The sequence below is a fragment of the Magnolia sinica genome, chromosome 13 (genome assembly GCF_029962835.1).
Source record: "Magnolia sinica isolate HGM2019 chromosome 13, MsV1, whole genome shotgun sequence".
Taxonomy (NCBI): Eukaryota; Viridiplantae; Streptophyta; class Magnoliopsida; order Magnoliales; family Magnoliaceae; genus Magnolia; species Magnolia sinica.
The window spans coordinates 77,292,041-77,311,003 of NC_080585.1; the positions used below are offsets into that span (position 1 = coordinate 77,292,041).

The following is an 18,963-nucleotide window of genomic DNA, read 5'->3' on the forward strand; positions in this document are numbered from 1 at the left end:
GAAAATCATTGTCCCACTGCTATTTCTAGTGTGGTCCACTTCAGCTTTTTATATGAATCATTTTTGACACCATGCTGTAAAATGATCTCATAAAATGGATGAACAGCGTGGATATGATAAATACATTATGGTGGACGGCATGAATAAAACTCATACATCTATAGTGGGCCACAGCACTTGGTACTGTAAGGGTCACTACGGAATCTGAGTCGAACCAGAGGCAGGGAAAAAGACAAGTTCATCTAAAGTTCGTGGACAACATTTTTCCATCTGTCAATCAGCAGTTCGTTGGGATTTTTCCTGACCGTCCATTTGCAATCCTTGAGTCCTACAATCAGTGGTCAGGATCACGCCATCGGTGCATATACTTGGAGAATGTTTCTTCTACTAAATGGCTTTGGCTTCGATCCCTTTGGACACTGCTCACTCTCTAGTAACATCGTATTTTCAGCTCTCTGCATAGCACAAAGGCCGAGCCAAGAGGTTGAAATGGCCAAAATACCCTCTAAATCGCACTTTGTTTTTGTGCATGGCGCTTCACATGGGGGATGGTGCTGGTACAAAATCCGGTGTCTTCTGGAGAAGGCAGGCTCCAAGGTGACGTGTTTGGACCTTGCCAGCGGCGGGATTAACCCATCGGATGCGAATTCGATTTTCACGTTCGATGAATACAACAAGCCACTGATCGATTTCATGTCAGCCTTGCCGGAGGACGAAAAGGTAATTTCCTATCCTTTCCATCTATATGAAAGACATTATATTATGCAGTTATTTGTTGGTTTTATTTTCACCGGTAGAAGAATAAAAATATATCATTCGCCATTTCGTCTATTAGAGCTTTTCTAGATTTAGCAAATATATGATATGTTGTGGTCCATATTTGGTTGATCTAGGCCGTGATTTGATGGGCCCCAATGTGGATCGACGCTTCCCAAAAAATCTTGGTTTCACAGGAGGTTAAGAAAAGAAGAATATCATAATTGAAAAACTTTGAATCTCGGACTTGACTCAGATGTCCAACAGACGGGAATTGTCCATAACATCTGTTTTAAACGGCATATAAAATACCTAAGGTTTCTGTGTCCACCATGTTGTATCTTTAATATTCATTAGGCTCATTACTCAAGAAATTTCATTTGGAACATATAACTGGACCACTCGTGTGACCAATTGTCTAAATTTGCTTACATGTATGTGACTAGGATGCATGGGCATGCTAAAGTCTATTTGACTCAAGGGTTAATTGAATTGTTAGTATCCCTTTCTCCGAGGCGAAAAGGTTAGAGACTAGAATTAGAGATCCATAGTCCTGTCAACCACCAAAATTGCGCTCTGTTCAAGCGATTAGTGAAAGAAAATGAGGCTAATTCTTTCAAATGAGTTCTTTTTGCCTCGTAACAATAGATATGAGTATACGAACTTAAGGACTTGTTTTTTCATCAAAACTTTAAATTCAAAACACTTTTCAAATGAAGAAAGACATACATTCAAATTAAATAAGATAAATTATTATTAATTTCATTAGATATTGTGAAATAATATTTATTACAAACAACAGCTTACGAGACAACCAAATGAATAAATAAAATGAAAAATGGGTAAATACCTGATGTGCCTATCGAAACAGACGAATCGAGGTAGTGTGATCAACTGCATCAAAACTTAGATAATCACGATATACAACTTAAGGTGATAGAAAAACTATATCTACTACTAATGTATCATAGTTGGAGCCTTAAGGTAGCAACTATAAACTAAGTCAAGCTATGCTAGGAAATAGAAAAATAAATAAAAGATAAGTTGGTATGTCTGGCGTTACGCCTCGAACACTTCCTTAATGGTTCCTTTCATATATCGCCAAGGCGGTGAAACCCTCATTAGGGCTTCCTTGTTGCTCTTAGATCCTTCGCACTCACATCATTGTTTTGGATATGAGAATCCCTTTGATTGCTTCGAAACTGGTGACTTAGATAGGGAAAAACTCCAGTTAGATTCAGACACCCTACCTTCTCGGATATTCATCCATTGCAGGGTGTCTATGGTCTATCAAGGACTAGGCCAAAATATGTTGAAATCCCTTTGATCAAGATAACCCGATCTGGGGTTGGATCCAGATCAATCTTGCCCGCTTTGTGTCTTTAACGACATTCTGCTACATGAATTTGGCCAGAGGTCACCAAAATGTATTAAATAGTCTAGATCTTCCCTCTAATATTTTCACCATTCATTGTGGGTTGGTTTTGGATGTTAGGATCGATGTATGGATGGGATCCATAACATCCTGATTGCTTGGGTTCCTGATCAAGATGTGACTTTAGGAGCATTTGGGTACTCTTTCTATCTCTTCCTATCTCTAAATTGTCAAGCAGACTTGATCTTGTCCTCTCATCTAGCTCTCTCATAGCCTTTGTCCAAATCAATGGATGGCTTGGGATTATCTAATGAGAATATATCCCCTAACTTAGGCTCGAAACCAAATCAAGTTATCATGGCCAAGGGTTTGATCTCTTGATGTTCGGAAACTTCTCAATCGCTTCTACTTCTTCGAACGTCTTAAGGGAAATCTCCCATTTTGGAAAGGACTACGAGAGAATGCCTCATTGGCAAATTCATAATAAATACGTTCTTTCGGCAGGCCTTTTATAGGTGTGCTTGATACATTTCCTCAAAAATGAGCACGCTGATCGTGGCAATGTGGTATGCGATGATTCACCATTTCAAAGGCGTGCGTATTTATACCATCGCATTAATAGCGGAATATATAATACTAAAAGCAAATCAGCCGAAGATTTTTTTGGACACGAGTACATTTCTAGAGTGTACCAAGCGCATAGTGATACTACATGGCAATTTCTTACTAAGCCAAATCAAGGTGCCGAAAAATAGGTGTAAACAATATATAAAGAAGATAATCTTGATTAAAAACTATGTGGGCCAAATCAATGGCAATGGTGTATAATTGCTCTCAATGCTTCTTAAGTTTGATGAGTAGCCTACCTAACTTTTGTATCAGGCTGATTTTATTTATTTTTTTCTCTTTATACTTGTGAGTTATATCTGATTAAAGGATTTGATGAAAGGTACACACCATGGTAGTCCCATTAACAAACTTATAGTTGGCATCCCATCACATTTTTCCATGGGGTGTGGCCCATCTTAGTCACGGATCTTGTTGTTTTAAAATCGAGAGTACATATGTAACATGGTGGGACCCATGGATGTGGGTGTTTTAGGTGGATGCGGATTGGCCATCCAGGTAGCGGGCGGAAAAGCTCCATAGGCCCCACCATGATGTATGTGTTTTATCTACGTGACCATCCATTTTGGCAGATCATTTTTATCATTTTAGGGCATGAGCCCAATATGAGGGGGATCCAAAGCTCAAGTAACAATACCACATGAAATAGTGGAGATTGAAACGCCTACCATTGAAAACTTCCTAGGGAACACAGAAGTTTTGGATCAAATTATATTTGTGTTTTTCCTTCATCTACAGTTCTGTGACATTATGAACAGGTTGGATGGAAAATAAACATTGTAGTGGGCCTTGAGGAGTTTTTAGCAGGAGTTCAATATCCACTGTTTCCTGTGGTGTGGTCCACTTGAGCTTTGGATCTGCCTCATTTTTGGGCTCACACGCTAAAATGAGTTTCCAAAATGGATGGACAATGTGGATAAAACATATACATCATGGCGGGCCAATGGTGCTTTTCCATCAGCTACCTGGCTGGTACAGGGGTCACCAGAAATAGGGGTTGCAGAGGATTCTAATCCATGTTCAGCGAGTTGAGTCAACTTGGGGACTTGACCGAGTCTCTGTTTTACTCAAATGGACATAAAATAATTGAAATAAAAGTATCTGGAGGACTAATAAACATTCAAAACATTTACATAAAATGAGGAATGACATCCAACCAATACATAGGGTTGACCATAACACAAAGATCACCTTGAAAAATAAATAGGCCAATTCATTCATGAGTTAGGTGGACCACACATGTACCTTGGAACATATAGATGACTTTCCATTGTTTCCTGTGGTGTGGTTCACGTGATTATTAATTTAACCAACCTTGTCTTTTCATCACTTGTTCTTCAAATCAACGCCCACCTTTCGGGCAGCTTGGATGTTATACAAACTCAACATGTTGGGACTTATAAAACAGCCAAACTAAACAAGTTCACAGCTGATGGTGCCTTGGTGCCCATGTATGGATTACTTATCCGGTTTGATTTGGACTCAGTCGAGTTCGATCCGGTTAGTCACTACAAGTCAGGTTGAAGAATAAGGGCCAACTTAGCCTGACACGATGAATCACCCCCTAACTCATGTGAGTTGTGACTCAACTCAAGAGCAAATGAGTCTGTTTGAGTCACCGAGTCTTAAAGTGGTGCAATATGTTTCATTGTTTTTAAGTTTTGCAAATAAAAGAAAATGAATGACCTAGTGAGTGACTTGGTTCAAGTCGCGGCCAGTTGTGTTCCAGGTGAGTTCTCCATGCATCCATGTTCATGTTGAAAAATAATACAGAAAAATTATTTTCCATAAAATATGAAAAACCGAAAATAATGTGGAATCGGGACAGGCAGAAGCAAGTATGAGAACATTGTCCTTAAAGCATTATTTGCCCCTACTCAAGTAGCTAGATTGAGTATGGTAAAAGGTTACAGGCAAATCGCTTCTAGGATACGACGAGCTTAATGTGGATCCGTGTTCAGCAAATACGAAAAACCACTAATGGAACTCTTGTACACAATTGTCTAGCAGAAATAAGAAAAAGGAAAAATCCCAAAAAGAGAAGAAGAAAATTGAGTTAGACCACTGCATTGGTCTGTTCTTTAGCTAATGGTTTAGATGAACCTTTTTACACCACAATGCTGGTCTGTTCTTTAGGCAATGGTTCGGATGAACCTTGTTGTCTTGTTGGAGTGTCTATATGTAGGAATGGACTTGATCTGTCTAATTTTTTTATGGATTGTAAACCCATCCAGACTCAGTATATATGGGCTATAGTGGCTGGCAGTTTTGGTCTTTCTGACTGTTGTGCATGAGGTGTAATAGCTGCTGCATGCAACAGTTTCTGACCATTTAGACACACTGGCTAGCCGTTTCTAGTTGTTGGGTTAGCTACATGCAACAATTTCTACATGGTCAACTATCAATTGCTTGAGGAGTTACCACCAGCCTTAGCTCTTTGTCGCACCGTGACTCGCAACCCTCTGCGACACCTACACTACTGGTGCCTCTATAGTCACACTACCTCACATGCCCACACCCTCGCACCGTGCCCAACCGCGCACTCGTGATTGGAACATGCAAGCCCGATACTCCTCAGACTAGGTGAGTAAACATTATAATACTCCACCTTTCTCATATATCCTCAAAATTTTTCTTCTCTCTTTCCAATGTGGGACTATTCCCAAAACACTAAAAAAGGATTTTTTGCAAAACACTTTTTAATATATATATAATATTTTTTATTTAAAATATATTAAAATCAACATTTTACAAGAGTTCAAACAGAGAATGGATCAAAGATGAGTGGAAAATACATGACCAGGTGAGTGACTCGATTCAAGTGAAGGTGCAGTGTGTCACAAGTGAGTTTCTCATCAACCACCTTCAATATAGAGCAAACCAATATTGCACAAATGAGTTTAAGGATCTTCATATATGGAAATTGTATGAAGGTCATTAAGGAGGCATTTGGATCGTAAGTTACTTCAGATAAGCTATTTATGCCTCAAGTAGCTTATCTATTTTTACTTATTGAGTAGAAAATTATGTATCAGCTTCTCTCTTTCGTCTCTCCTGATGCCTCTCTTCAGCAACTTGTGAAAAGTAGAAAAGCTATAAAATTTTTAACTGAAGTGATTAAATAATTTTAAGTAAAAAAAGTTACTTATAACTAATCATAAACCAAACTTACTTATCTACTGTTCTAAGTAGAAAAAGTAACTTATTTGGTGGTATCCAAATAGCCCCTAAATATACCTGGCGAGTACACCTATCACTAACTGTTCATGCTTTTGCCCACTAGATCAATGGACATTAGTCATCCGACAAAAGGGTTGGTCCATGAAGTAGGCCAAAATTTCAAAATAAAAATAAAACAACAACAACAACAACAACAAAATAGAGTTGTTTTGTTATTTTCTCCTTTATTTAGAAGCCAAGTTTCCAATTCATCCAGCATAGAAAGTTCTCAGTGTGAAACTGAGTTTATAGATATGAGGCTATGGTTGGTTGGTTTACCCAAGCTATTGCTTTGGTGACCCCATCATTGATGATTATTCTAAAAAATTACCCTCAATCAGTAAAGTCTAACTTCCCTGCATGCAGGCATGATCAAGGGTAGAAAATTTATTAAGCGTGGGCCATCCTCATTAGGTCCCACATGAACATGGATAATCCTTTAGGCTTAAAATTTCAAACTTCATCTAGTTCATTAGTTAATAAGTATTGTTTCTTTATCTTTTAGTATTTAAATAAACTAGGTTTCCTGCTAAGTTGCTTGCAGACTTGGTGCGCTTTCAAGATCTTTCGGATAGGCGTTGTTGCTTGAGTCATTCGAAGGGTGTTCGAAGACCGTTTATCATACCTCTCAAATATGTACCTGTTGCTCGAGTTCCATCAAAACTCCCCATTAATGGCATGCAAATACATGATTAAAAGGAAATGCATGAACAAGCCACATTCAATGTTGGAAGACAGCAAAATAAAAATAATAATAATAAAAAAATTGATAGCTAGGATCTTCCAATTTTGAAGATTTTTGGACATAGTCCATTCATGATTGGGGCCATTAGATCAATGGATTTGATAGACCCCAAATCTACAAATTGAGTTTCACATAGAGAACTTCCTTGTGTGAAACCAATAGGAAACTCGACCTAAATTTATTATTTATATTCCATAATTGCACATGAAAACTTTATTGGGTGAGGCCCATGTTTGAAAATCCACTGAGTCAATTTAGAAGAGTGGTTAATTTACTCTCGATTGGCTAAATTCCTGGTCAAACTGCCCCCCAAACTTGACCCTGATCGGGTCAAATTTTGATATGGTAACTCAGCAGGGTGATGCAGAAAACTCGGTTGAGTTTTTTTTTTAATCGACTCAGTTTATGATTTTGCCAGACATGAAACTGAAACCGTAAGTTAGTGAAGGATAAAAAAAAAAAAAAATAAAGAAAAAGAAACAAACCCAACCAACAACAATTTTCAAACCGTAGGAAAAGAAGAAAAGACAGTAAATATCTCTCTCACTACAAAAAAAAATGGCCTTTACCGGTGGTTAAAACAGCCGGTAAAGGCCCAGAAGAGAGAGAGAGAGAGAGAGAGAGAGAGAGAGAGAGAGAGAGGGGTAAAGAGAGATCAAGCAGAGATGGAGAGTTACATAGAGAGAGAGAGAGAGAGGAGAGGAGAGGGAGAGGCACAGAGAGAGAGAGAGAGAGACTCGGCTACGGGGAGAGGGAAAGGGCTGAAAATGAGATTAGGGCATACGCATTTTAATTTAATAGGGACCCTTTGCCGGTGGTCGGATTTGGTTCCCACTAGCAAATGGTTTCACCAACTGCCGGTTTTGCCCTCTTTTCTTGTAGTGTCTCCCTACTCTTCTACAAGGAATCTGACCTTTGTAACCCAAGCTCTATCCAACTATAATGTTTGTGTTATATCTACTCTATCCATCTCTTGTGCACCTTCATTTTAGGACATGAACCAAATATGAGGGATATCCAAAACTCAAGGGGCCACACCACAAGAAAGAGTGGGGATAGAGGCAGTCACCATTGAAACCTTCTTGGCCCCACTATGAAGTTTACAAGCCATCCAACCTGTTCATAAAGTGGTTCTCACATGGCTAAAGGGACAATAAATAAATCATCTTGATTAAAAACTTTGGCAGCACTGAGAAGGTTCGATGGTGGCATTCAATCCCACTATTTCTTGTCGTAGGCCAATTGAGTTTTGGATTTTTTTTTATTTTTATTTTTTATTTTTCCATGTTTGCATTTATGTCCTAAAATGAGCTGGTGAACTTAGTGTGGGGAGTGACATGATGAGGTCAATCACCATTTTCCTTGGGGGATAACTACTCCAAATCCACAGAGCTCTCCAGACTCTCTACAGTTCTTCTTGGAATCCATGAGGGATAAAAGCATAAATGCTTCCGAATAAATTCAAAATAACTTGATTGATGATATTAAAAAAAATTTAAATTTTTTTTTTTTTTTAAAAGAAAAGAAAAAAGAAATTACATATCTTTTAGTAAGGAACTCAAACTTAGGACAGAGTTTTAGACTTAGACTCCAACTCAAACACCCTAAAAACGTGACTTACCATAAATAGTAAACTTATTCTTTTTAGACGACCTCTATTCCTACTAGACTTCGTGGTTTTTGGCCAAAATTAGTAAGTGTCCAATTTGGTCCAACCACATTATTCTCCTAACTTTTCGAAGCCCTTTCCATGTTGGGCACGACTTCTACAACTCAAAGGATCAAAAGTTACACTCGAACTAGAACTTACTATTTATAGTAAAAATGAAATTAAATGGGACTTTTGGATGTCGATCTGATGGAATCTCACAAATCCGGCATGGGCAACACAACTTAGCAGTTTGGTTGGCTTAAGTAGGTCCTCCTACCCCAAAATCATCTATAATATGTCAAAAAACTCATCCTAGTGTGCGAGATACAACTGATTTAAGGTTCAGATGGTCCGGATCATTTCCACCCCCGATCGAGCCCTCTCTAGTCCATCTCTGCCATGATAGTGTTTGTGACCCTCTCTATATCAGTCATCTCCACTTCAATAGAACTCAATCTCGAGTTCTTGTCCAGCTTTGGTTCATGATACTCGTTTAGGTCCACGACATTGAAAGTACGCGAGATCTCCATGTCATCTAGAATATCAATAATGTAAGTGTTGTCATTGATCTTTCGGAGGATCAGTACCAATTCAATCTTTTTGTTCTTCAACTTGTTTTAGGTCTCATTCAAAAATCTCTCATTGCGTAAATGAATCATAACATTATTGCTTACTTCGAACACCTTTTGTCGACGATGCTTGTCGGCTTACTCCTTGTGCTTGTTGTCTGAAGCTTACAACTTGCCATACACATCCACATGAATGCCTATGATTCAGTCTGTCATATGTTCTACTGCAATACTCACGTCCAAAAGCTTAGGTGAATGAACCAAAGTCAAGTGTGTATCGAGACACTCGACCATAAACAATATGGAATGGGGACTTCCCTGTCGAGCTGTTCACCATATTGTTAAATGCAAACTCTATTTGATATAAGGCCAAATCCCACTACTTCGGCTTGACACCTGAAATACACTGGATGAGGTTTCCCTATGTGCGATTCGAAACTTTAATCTGCCATTGGTCTGCAAGTGGTAAGCAGTACCGAACTGAAGTCGCGTATCAAACTGATTCAATAAAGTCTGCTAGATGTGGCTAATGAACTTTGTGTCATGGTTAGAAGTAATGGTCTTGGGAACTCCGAGTAGCCGCACGACCTCTCTGAAGAATAGATTTGCCACATGTGTTACATCAAGGATCTTCTTACATGAGATAAAGTACATCATCTTTGAGAAATGATCTACCACCATAAACACCGAATTCATATCGCGCTGTGTTCGTGTAAGACCAAGCACGAGATCTATAGATAAGTCCTCCCAAGGATCATCAGGCACAACTAACGGGGTGTAGAGGTTCGTATTCTAAAACTGCCCCTTAGTGGTCTGAAAAGCATAACAGTGCTACACCGCTTTACCCACGTCATATACCAATTACATCCAGTAATATCGTTTCTCAACAAGAACCTGCGTCTTGTCTCGCACAAGGTATCCACCTAGGTCACATCCATGTAGCTCTTGGATAATCAGCTCCCTCAAAGAACTTTAAAGGATGTACAATTGATTCCCTTTGAAGAGGAAACTGTCTTGTATATGTAGGTCACTAGGATGACCCTCTTATCACCCCATCATGCATTCTTGAAACCCTCATACTCGGAATATAGCTTCTTGAGACAGTCGAAACCAACCACCTCATTGCTCATCATAACTAGTAGTAATGCATGGCGACTAAATGCATTAGCCACCTTGTTCTGTTACCTTGACTTGCACTTCAGAACGAACGTGAATTTCTAAATAAAATGTGACCATCTAGCATGCACACAGTTCACTTTAGCCTGACTGTTAATAAACTTTAAGGCAAGATGGTTAGTGTAGAAAACCAACTCTCTCTTAATCAAATAAAGCCGCCAATGTCACAACGCTTGAACCACTGCGTACAATTTAAGCTCACATATCGACCATTTCTTTTGGACTTCGTTAAGCTTCTCACTATAGAAGGTTATCGGTATTCCTTCATATGATAAGACTCCTCTAATTTTGACATATGATGCGTCATACTCAACCTCAAACAGCTTGTCGAAACTAGAAAGAACCAAGACTAGTGTTGTAGACGATCAATGCTTGATTTTAGCAAAGCTCTTATCAATCTTATCGATCTGCTAAAATGAACATTTTTTCATGCAATCTGTAATGGATACAACTATAGTGTTGAAATTCTATACGAATCGATGATAGAATGTCGTCAGCCCGTAAAAACTCCTCACTTCATGAATGTTTGTTGGAATTGGTCATTCCTTAATGGCTCACACTTTTTTATCGTTCAAATAGATGCTCGTGGACATCACAATAAATCCTAAGAACAACAAGTTGTCTATTAAAAAACTACACTTTTCAAGTTGATGTACAACTTGTTAACTACCAGGACTTCTAGCAACTTTTTAAGATGTTCCATGTGCTCTATCTCACTTTAGCTCTACATCAGAATATTATTAAAATATACTACCACAAACCGGCCATTGAATGTCTTCAACACGTGATTCATCAGACGCATAAAAGTGTTTGGTGCATTCAATAGGCCGAAGGGCATGACTAACCACTCATACAATCATTGGTCTTAAATGTCATTTTTCACTCAGAATAATACATGCTCGTAGTCGCTAGGAGGAATCGTAATCAAAAAAGGTGTATCATCTATGACTATTATCAGATGTGTGCCTTATTCGGTCGGGCACGTGAGAGCTATAATTGCTCCCACCATATAAAAGCACCGGATTTCAATTTGAACACAACCAACTTCACTTTCTTTTCTTATGGCACATCTATATAATTAAAATACCACTCTAATTCGGCTAGCCAATTGAGGAAGCCTTCTATACGCAATTAGCCATTAAAACTGGAAAGCTAAGCCTTATCTCGATCGTCTCTTTTAGCATGATCCAATCAATCATCTCCATGGACCGGCTGTCGGGAAATGATGCCACCAACATCCTCGTTGCTAGAGCTCAACTTATCTGGGATAGCCCTTCGGAAGTGTTATATGGAAAACGAGGTTGTGACGTTTAGCGATCACGAGAGGTTAGGCGTCGCCTTAGGCTCGAGGCAGAATTAGTGCATCCGCAAGATGGTCGAAGGTTGCTTACGATGCTTACGTGGTCAATTGACTCTCTCTGTAGAAAGCTTCCATTCTTTTTTATAGATAATGAATCACTGGATCACCATCTATAGGATTTTGGTTCATTCCATCATTAGTTGTCATCAGCCCAAGGGAAGTCCTCGCTCTCATATCACTTGGCATAAGGAGAGACGTGATGAGGTCGATCACCATCTTCCTTATGGGATAACTACTCCAAATCCATGGAGCTCTCTAGACTCCTCACAGAGCTTCCTCGAATTCACAAGAGATAAATCTATGAATAATTCCTAATAAATTCAAAATAACTTGGTTGATGATTTTTTTAAAAAAATGAAATTACAACTCTTTAAATAAGGAACTCAGACCTAGGACAGATTTTTAGACTTAAACTCTAACTTAAACACCCTAAAAACATTACTTACTATAAATAGTAAACTTACAATAATGACCTCTATTCCTACTAGAATTTTTGGTTTTCGGCTAAAAATGGTAAGTGTCCAATTTGGTCCAACCACGTTATTCTCCTAACTTTTCTAAGTCCTTTTTATGTTGGGCACAACGATCTACAATTGGAAGGATCAAAAGTTATACTTGAACTAATGAAATCCCGCAAATCCGGTGTGGGCAGCCGGGCGAGGCCAAGTTGGTTGGTTTAAATAAGTCTTCCTACCCTAAAATCATTTATAATATGTCAAAAAAATCATCCCGATTTGTGAGATACGATTGATTTAAGATTCTGATGGTCTGGATTCTTGCCTCCGATTGTGCCTTCTCTAGTCCTTCTTTGCCATGAAGTGTCTACAACCTGCTATGCATCATAACTGAGGGACAAAGTGGATATAACACGAGCATCAATGTTCCACATTCTAACTCAAATAAAACTGAGGAGCCCAATCTGGTGAGTTTTGGATCAGGGTGATTTTCTATCCACACAATGAATATGAGGAGCCCAATCTGATGGATGGAGTGGATGTCACACACAGTGTCCCCACACAGGTTGTGCTGTGTACATGAGTCGACCCCACCAAGTTGCTGATCAATTAACTCGACTCCTGTGTTTCCAGCAAGAATGAATTTATGAGTTTTTAAACAGTGGATTAGCAGGCTATCCAAATCATTGGTGCTAATGTATGAGACAATCATATCCCTCCAATTCTCAACCATGAAATGAATGGTAAAGAAGAAAAGAGTCAATGGGATGGTGTAAAGATCAGAATATGGACAGTTTCTACTAATCTCGGGTATGTGAATGCTGGTCGAGTCCCCACCAGCTGAGAAGAAATGCTAAGGTCATATTTTCAGGAGAGATTGAAGAGGGGAATTTGCAGCATACATTTGTGAGATCCGAGCCATCTATCAGTTGGAGCCCATTGTCTAGCATACCCACTCTAAAAAATTCATGCCAGCCAGTCATCAGAATGATCAAAACATATGCATTGAATATAGACCATCTGTTATCTTTTTCTTCATTGGCCAATTTCTCGTACTAATTGTGTGGCCAGCTATTAGCCTGAAGGGTCCCACTTTATGGATGGCCCAGATCTCAAACATGTGTACCCCACTGCCATGCACGTTGGCTCGTGTGCTGCGTATTGCCCCTTTACGCTCTCTACACGCGAAAGCACTTTGTTTTTCTGACAGTACTGTATGGTAATAAAACCTTTTCTTTTTTTCTTTTTTCTTTTTTTCAAATGACTTTTGTCCTTCTGTCATCAGGTAATTCTGGTGGGCCACAGCCTTGGAGGGCTGAACGTGACTGACGCGATGAACAAATTCGTGAACAAAGTCCATCTCGCCATCTATGTGAACGCACAAATGCTACCACAAAAAGGAGAAGACGTGCGTATTTCTATGGATTATTTTGCTTTAGTTTCTTTCCAATTCAGCCAGAGAGATGGCCCACCAGATGGGTCCCACCAACAATGGGACACATGCAAAAAATACACAGATGGGACAATCTCAACCAATTAATATTTCAGGTTTACGTATATATATGAACCATCTTTGCTTACCCAATCCCGATTTCATTGATGCAACGAGAGTGTGAAACAATAAGAAAAAGATTAACGCCTTCCTTAAGTGATTAAAACCTGAATTTGAAAGAAGAGTTCTTGATTTCACAAGAAAATAAGAGAAAAAAAAATTGGATATTTTATTAAATAAAGAGTATATGATTTCTCGATTGCATTATTAATAAAGAAAATTGAAACCATAATTCAAAATTACCGAAAATAATAAAACTCTTAGTCACCTGAAATAGCAAAACTCTCCTAAAACTTAATTTATCAGAGAGAGAGAGAGAGAGAGAGAGAGAGAGAGAGAAGACAAAAATAGAAATGACTAATTTTTTATTTTTTTTGATAAAATTGTAATTTTGAACAAGAAAGATGCATTTTCTCACAAATTTTTTATTTTTTATTTTTATAAAATTGTAATTTTGAACAAGAAAGATGCATTTTCTCACAAAATGAAAATGCGCGGTTTACTATACAAGTTAATTGAACATGGACCATCATTACATAAAGATCGATAAATGGTGCATTTAGTGATGATGCCTGAATAAAAAATTATGGCTCTTTTAAGGTCAAGAGACTTTGAATGACAAAATTTCCATATAATGAATGAAATTCTTCAAACTAGATATGCCTGGGAGCTAGTTAATTTATGCTTTTGTACTGGATCTGATTCAAACGGATTATTTTTGCTTCCATTTAGACTTCTTTAGGTGGGCAATGGGTGGAATAGACACATTGTAAGCCCTTAACATGACTCGGGTCAAGCCCAATTGGCATTTTGACCATTCCTTTCCATTGATCACCCTAGTCTTGTAATTTTTTGAAGCCTTGTGCACAACATACATGCTGTTATGCATTCTCTGTACCAAGCCATTCATCTATAAGGGTTGACATTAGATGAGATGGCATGAATTCAAAAGTAGAGTTCTTGAGTCCACAAGAAAATAAGAGAAAAAAATTAGGTATTTATTGAGAATGAGATCACCATCTCCTTCCTCTACCAGTAGCCTTGCATACACAATAACAAACATCTCAAATTAATAATAATGAAATTTTATCTCTAAGATGCTATTAGGATAGTGTATAGAAGTCTTAAACTTCTCTTCAACCCTACTTAGATGAAAATATTAAACTTACTAACAATAGTAAAAGAAGTCAAAGCTGACCCAGAATTCCTAATCCCTTGTAAATGATTTAAATAAGTAGTTTGAGTTAGGACTAAAGTCTTCAAAATCTTAAATCACTTAAAAACAACAAATTCAAACCAAAAAAAAAAAAAAACCGGCAAAGCTTGACCTTTTTTTTTTTTTTTTTAAGGAAAGTGGGACGGAGCCACTGGAATTTCATTCATCTGAAGCATGTACAAGCTTTCGGGAGGGTCCAAACCAAAAAGAAAAAGGACCACTCCTATCATGTCAACATCATTTACAGTAATTCGGCCTTTCGAGAAGAGAAAGAGGACTAGACGGAAGCCTATCATAAGAGGCTGAAAGCAGAAAATAAAACTGATGCAAGAAAAAACTAAGGCTCACGCTGAGCACCCACCGAAAAAACAGAGGAACTGTCTTAGCTGCGCTTCCTTACCCTGTGCTTCCTTACCCTTAAACTGGAGCCTAAACATTCCTTAGCGAACCTAATCCTGCTTTATCCAATAGGAGACCACCTTTGACAAGACGAGGGAGGGTTGATACTTCGGAGAAAATTCTGACGGTCTGAGTTTTACTGCCTTCTTTGGCTAAGCCATCTACCACCCCGTTTGCTTCCCTTGGAATAAGAAAGAGACGAAAAGAGGCTCTCAAGCTAAGCTTCTTAATCCTGGATATCCAATACTTCCATTTCCAGGCACAGGTGGACTTATCCATCAGGCTGTCCACAACCCACTTAGAATCAGATTCGATGTGTATGTTTCTCATTCCTCGATGTAAACAGAATCTCATACCATCAAAGACTTCTCAGATTTCGGCCCCATTGTTAGTCGAAGATCCGTACCCACTGAAAAATGCAAAAATCATATTTCTTTTGTGATCCCTGCATATGCCTCCCCCGCCTGCTGGACCTGGATTAAAAGCGTTGAACCATCTATGTTTAACTTACTCCAGCCCTGAATCGGCCTGATCCATTTAACGATGAGGAAGTATTGTGGATATGGAACCCAACGGCGATGACGGAGAAAAGATGATTGGGGGGAGGCCTCCAACCATAGGAGAGGGGGCTGAACGTGAGGGAAACACACATTCAGCCACCATTTTATTTTAGCGAACACTTTTTGAATGGAGAAGCCTAGGCCTTCAAATCTCACTCTGTTCCTAGTCTTCTAAATTTCCCACAGCAGGAAAGCGGGAGCTAAATGGAGAGCAATGGGGGTATGCCTGAGGGGGAGGTCCCGCTACCACCACCATATTAACCGGCCCCTAACCGAGAGGTGGAGTGATAAGGACACTCTGAAGTAAGTTGCCAGATTTTTCCACAAATGATCTACCAGATTCCCAGATAAGAAGAGATGGGCCAACGTTTCCCTACTAGGAGAGCGAGCCCGATTGTCCCCGGAGCACTCGCACTTCGAAGCAATATATATCCCCTTCTTCAAGATGGCTATGTTGATAGGCACAGCTTCCAGGAGCAGCCTCCACAAGAACGTAGAAATCTTTAGGAGAATATTTGGGTGCCACATCTTCTTCGCCCAAGGAATGTTTTGGGCTACCTCCCTCCCCACCTCCCAAGCTGATTTGGCGGAGAATCTACCTGAGGGGTCATTCAGCCAGAAAGGGGAGTCTTCAGCTTCTGAGGTGCAGATTCCTCTTGAGTTAATCTGGTCCTTCAGCCAACCTGGAAGGGCGAAAGGAACCTGCACCTTAGGGCCATCCTCCCCTATGAAATCAGAAACTTTCAACTCTACTAGAGCTTGTGGGATTTGAAGGGACGCGTGAGTGGATAGAGGTCCCAACCCAGACCAATTGCATTGCCACATATTACAGTCCCCACGCCCCACTTCCCATTGGACGTTGCTGTCCAAGATGGGGAAGAGCCCCACCAAAACCCTCCAAATCGGCAAGGTGTTTGCTGCGAGGGGATGGGACGTACCTGTTTCATCAGCCCGCATGTACTTGGAGCGCATGAACTTTGCCCAGATGTTGGCTTCTTTCTCGAATCTGATACTCCATGCCATTTTCATGTGAAGTGCATTCATTATGTCCTTCAGTTTTCTGATACCCAGTCCTCCCTCATCCTTAGGCAAAGTGATCCATTTCTTCTAATGAAGCTTCCTCACCCCGTCGTGCCAACCCCAGAAGAAATCAGCAAAGACGCTTTCCAACTTTTTCAGGATCTTTTTGGGGACGATCGTGGCTGCCAATGTATGCACCGGGATGCTGCTAAGAACGTAGGAAATTAAGGTCAATCTACCAGCCTGAGATAGAATCCTAGCATTCCATCCTTGGATTTTGGCAGCCACCTTGTTCACCAGAGGAGCAAATAGACTACATTTGATTCTCCCATTCACTAGGGGGACCCCCAAGTAAGAGAAGTTACCGGCTGACTTACTAATTCCAAGGGACTGTTCAATGCTTCTGATCCTAGCCGCAGTTAGCTTGGGAGAGCAGAAAAATGAGCTCTTTCTGAGATTTACTTTTTGGCCTGAGACATCCTAGTATTTGGAGATAAAAGACGTCATCGCTACAATGGATTGCCTAGACCCATTGGGGAATAGAACTGTGTTGTTTGCATATAAGAAATGAGAGATTTGCAAAGTACCTTGTTTCAGCTTGTAGGCCTGACATTGCCCACTGGAAACCAACCTTGACATCCCCCTGCTGAATGCTTCTGCTGCTAGGATGAAGAGAGAAGGAGAGAGTGGGTCCCCCTGTCTCAAACCCCTGCTGGACTTGAAGAAGCCACAACTTTCTCCATTTATAAGAGCTGAAAACCAGCAGTTGTTTCAGCATCCTTCCACCAAATCAACCCAGGCATTGCTAAACCCGAACTTGAGAAGAACTTATTTGAGAAAATGCCAATCGAATCTATCATAAGCCTTCTCCATATCCAACTTCACTACCAAATTCCCCCTTCGCACCTTCCGGCCTATATCTCTGAATAGTTCTTAGGCTAGCGTTATGTTTTTTGCCATGGATCGGCCCCTCATGAAGGCTCCCTGCTCTGCAGAGATCAGCTTGGGGAACAACGCAGCCAACTGGCTTGCTATGACATTGGCGAATATCTTGTATATCACATTACAAAGGCTAATAGGTCTGTATTTGGCAAAGGATTTTGCGCCCTACTTTTTTGGAATCAAACAAACTAACGTTGCAGTGAATGTTCTTGGAAGAATGCTCCCCTGGAACAATTCGACCACTGCTTTATGCACATCTTTTCCAATTACATCCCAGCATTCAATATAGAACATTGTTGACATTCCGTTGGGCCCGGGAGCACCCTCCTTAGAGAGAGAGAGAGAGAGAGAGAGAGAGAGAGAGAGGACAGATTTTTTGACCTCCTCTAGGGAGGGAGTGGACATGAGGTAAGATTTGTCAGCTGCCGAAATGAGGGGGGGGGGGGATGACCTCCATTAGCTCGTCAGCGTCTAAAGGCATGTTACCTAACAGGTCCGGGGCCAGCAGACCATTCAGAAAGGAGATAGCTTCTTCTTTGATGCACCCCAAATCTGAGATGTTTTCTCTCGACTCCAGCCGAATTTGGTGAATCCCTGATTTTCTGAATTTTTCTGTGGCAGAGAGATGGAAGAATTTCATGTTTGTCTCCTTCCGCAAGCCAGTTGTTTCGGGCTTTCTGTTTCCAGAAGATCTCTTCCGCTAGCTCCATGTCGACTACTCTCAACTTGGTTGCAGAAAGGTCTTTTGAACTGATTGTTGAGGAGGGGGATTGGGCGCAGGACTCCATATGAGCTAGGGATTACACGGCCTCCCTGAGGTTGCTGAAGACATTACCATAGATTTCCTTGTTCCAAATCCTCAGCCGTTGTTTAACTCTTTTAATCTTGAGCATCAGATTTGTAATTGGTTGGTTAGATGAGTCAGGGGACTGAGAAGAGGGAAGGCCTCGTGGAGAGTCCACATCCTCTAAAATCTGAAGGGTATTGGCATTGGGAGGATCGGGTTGGGGAAGACTACAAGGAGAGGAGCATGATCTGAGTTTATTCTCGATAGATGCTTGACTTAGAACCCTGGAAATTTACTGATCCAGGCCGCGTTGCAGAGGACTTTATCAAGTCTCGCCCAGACTCTTGTCCTACCTGCTTGGTTGTGCTCTAGGTGAAACAGTTCCCCCCAAAACCTACATCCAGCAGGCTAGCTTTATCTATTGCTTCTCTAAATTTTGCAGCGCTCTCCACATCTTGGCTCCTATAGCCTAGCCTTTTAGAAGCATCCACCACTGCATTGAAATCTCTTCCCACAACCCAAGGGCTCTGCATGGAAGAAGCCAGGGATTCCAA

The 18,963-nt window shown here is 40.2% G+C and overlaps 1 protein-coding gene across 5 annotated transcripts in view; it reads left to right on the forward strand.

Moving 5' to 3' along the window:
* The first annotated feature begins 360 nt into the window (after window positions 1–360).
* LOC131223879 (methylesterase 17-like) overlaps window positions 361–18,963 on the forward strand; it is a 71,303-nt gene continuing 52,700 nt past the window's right edge. For all 5 annotated transcript variants that reach the window (XM_058219413.1, XM_058219412.1, XM_058219414.1 and 2 more), the window contains exons 1-2: window positions 361–720; window positions 13,219–13,341. In XM_058219413.1, coding sequence (XP_058075396.1) covers window positions 376–720; window positions 13,219–13,341 — 468 coding nt within the window. In that variant the 5' untranslated portion in view covers window positions 361–375. The remainder of the gene's footprint in view (window positions 721–13,218; window positions 13,342–18,963) is intronic.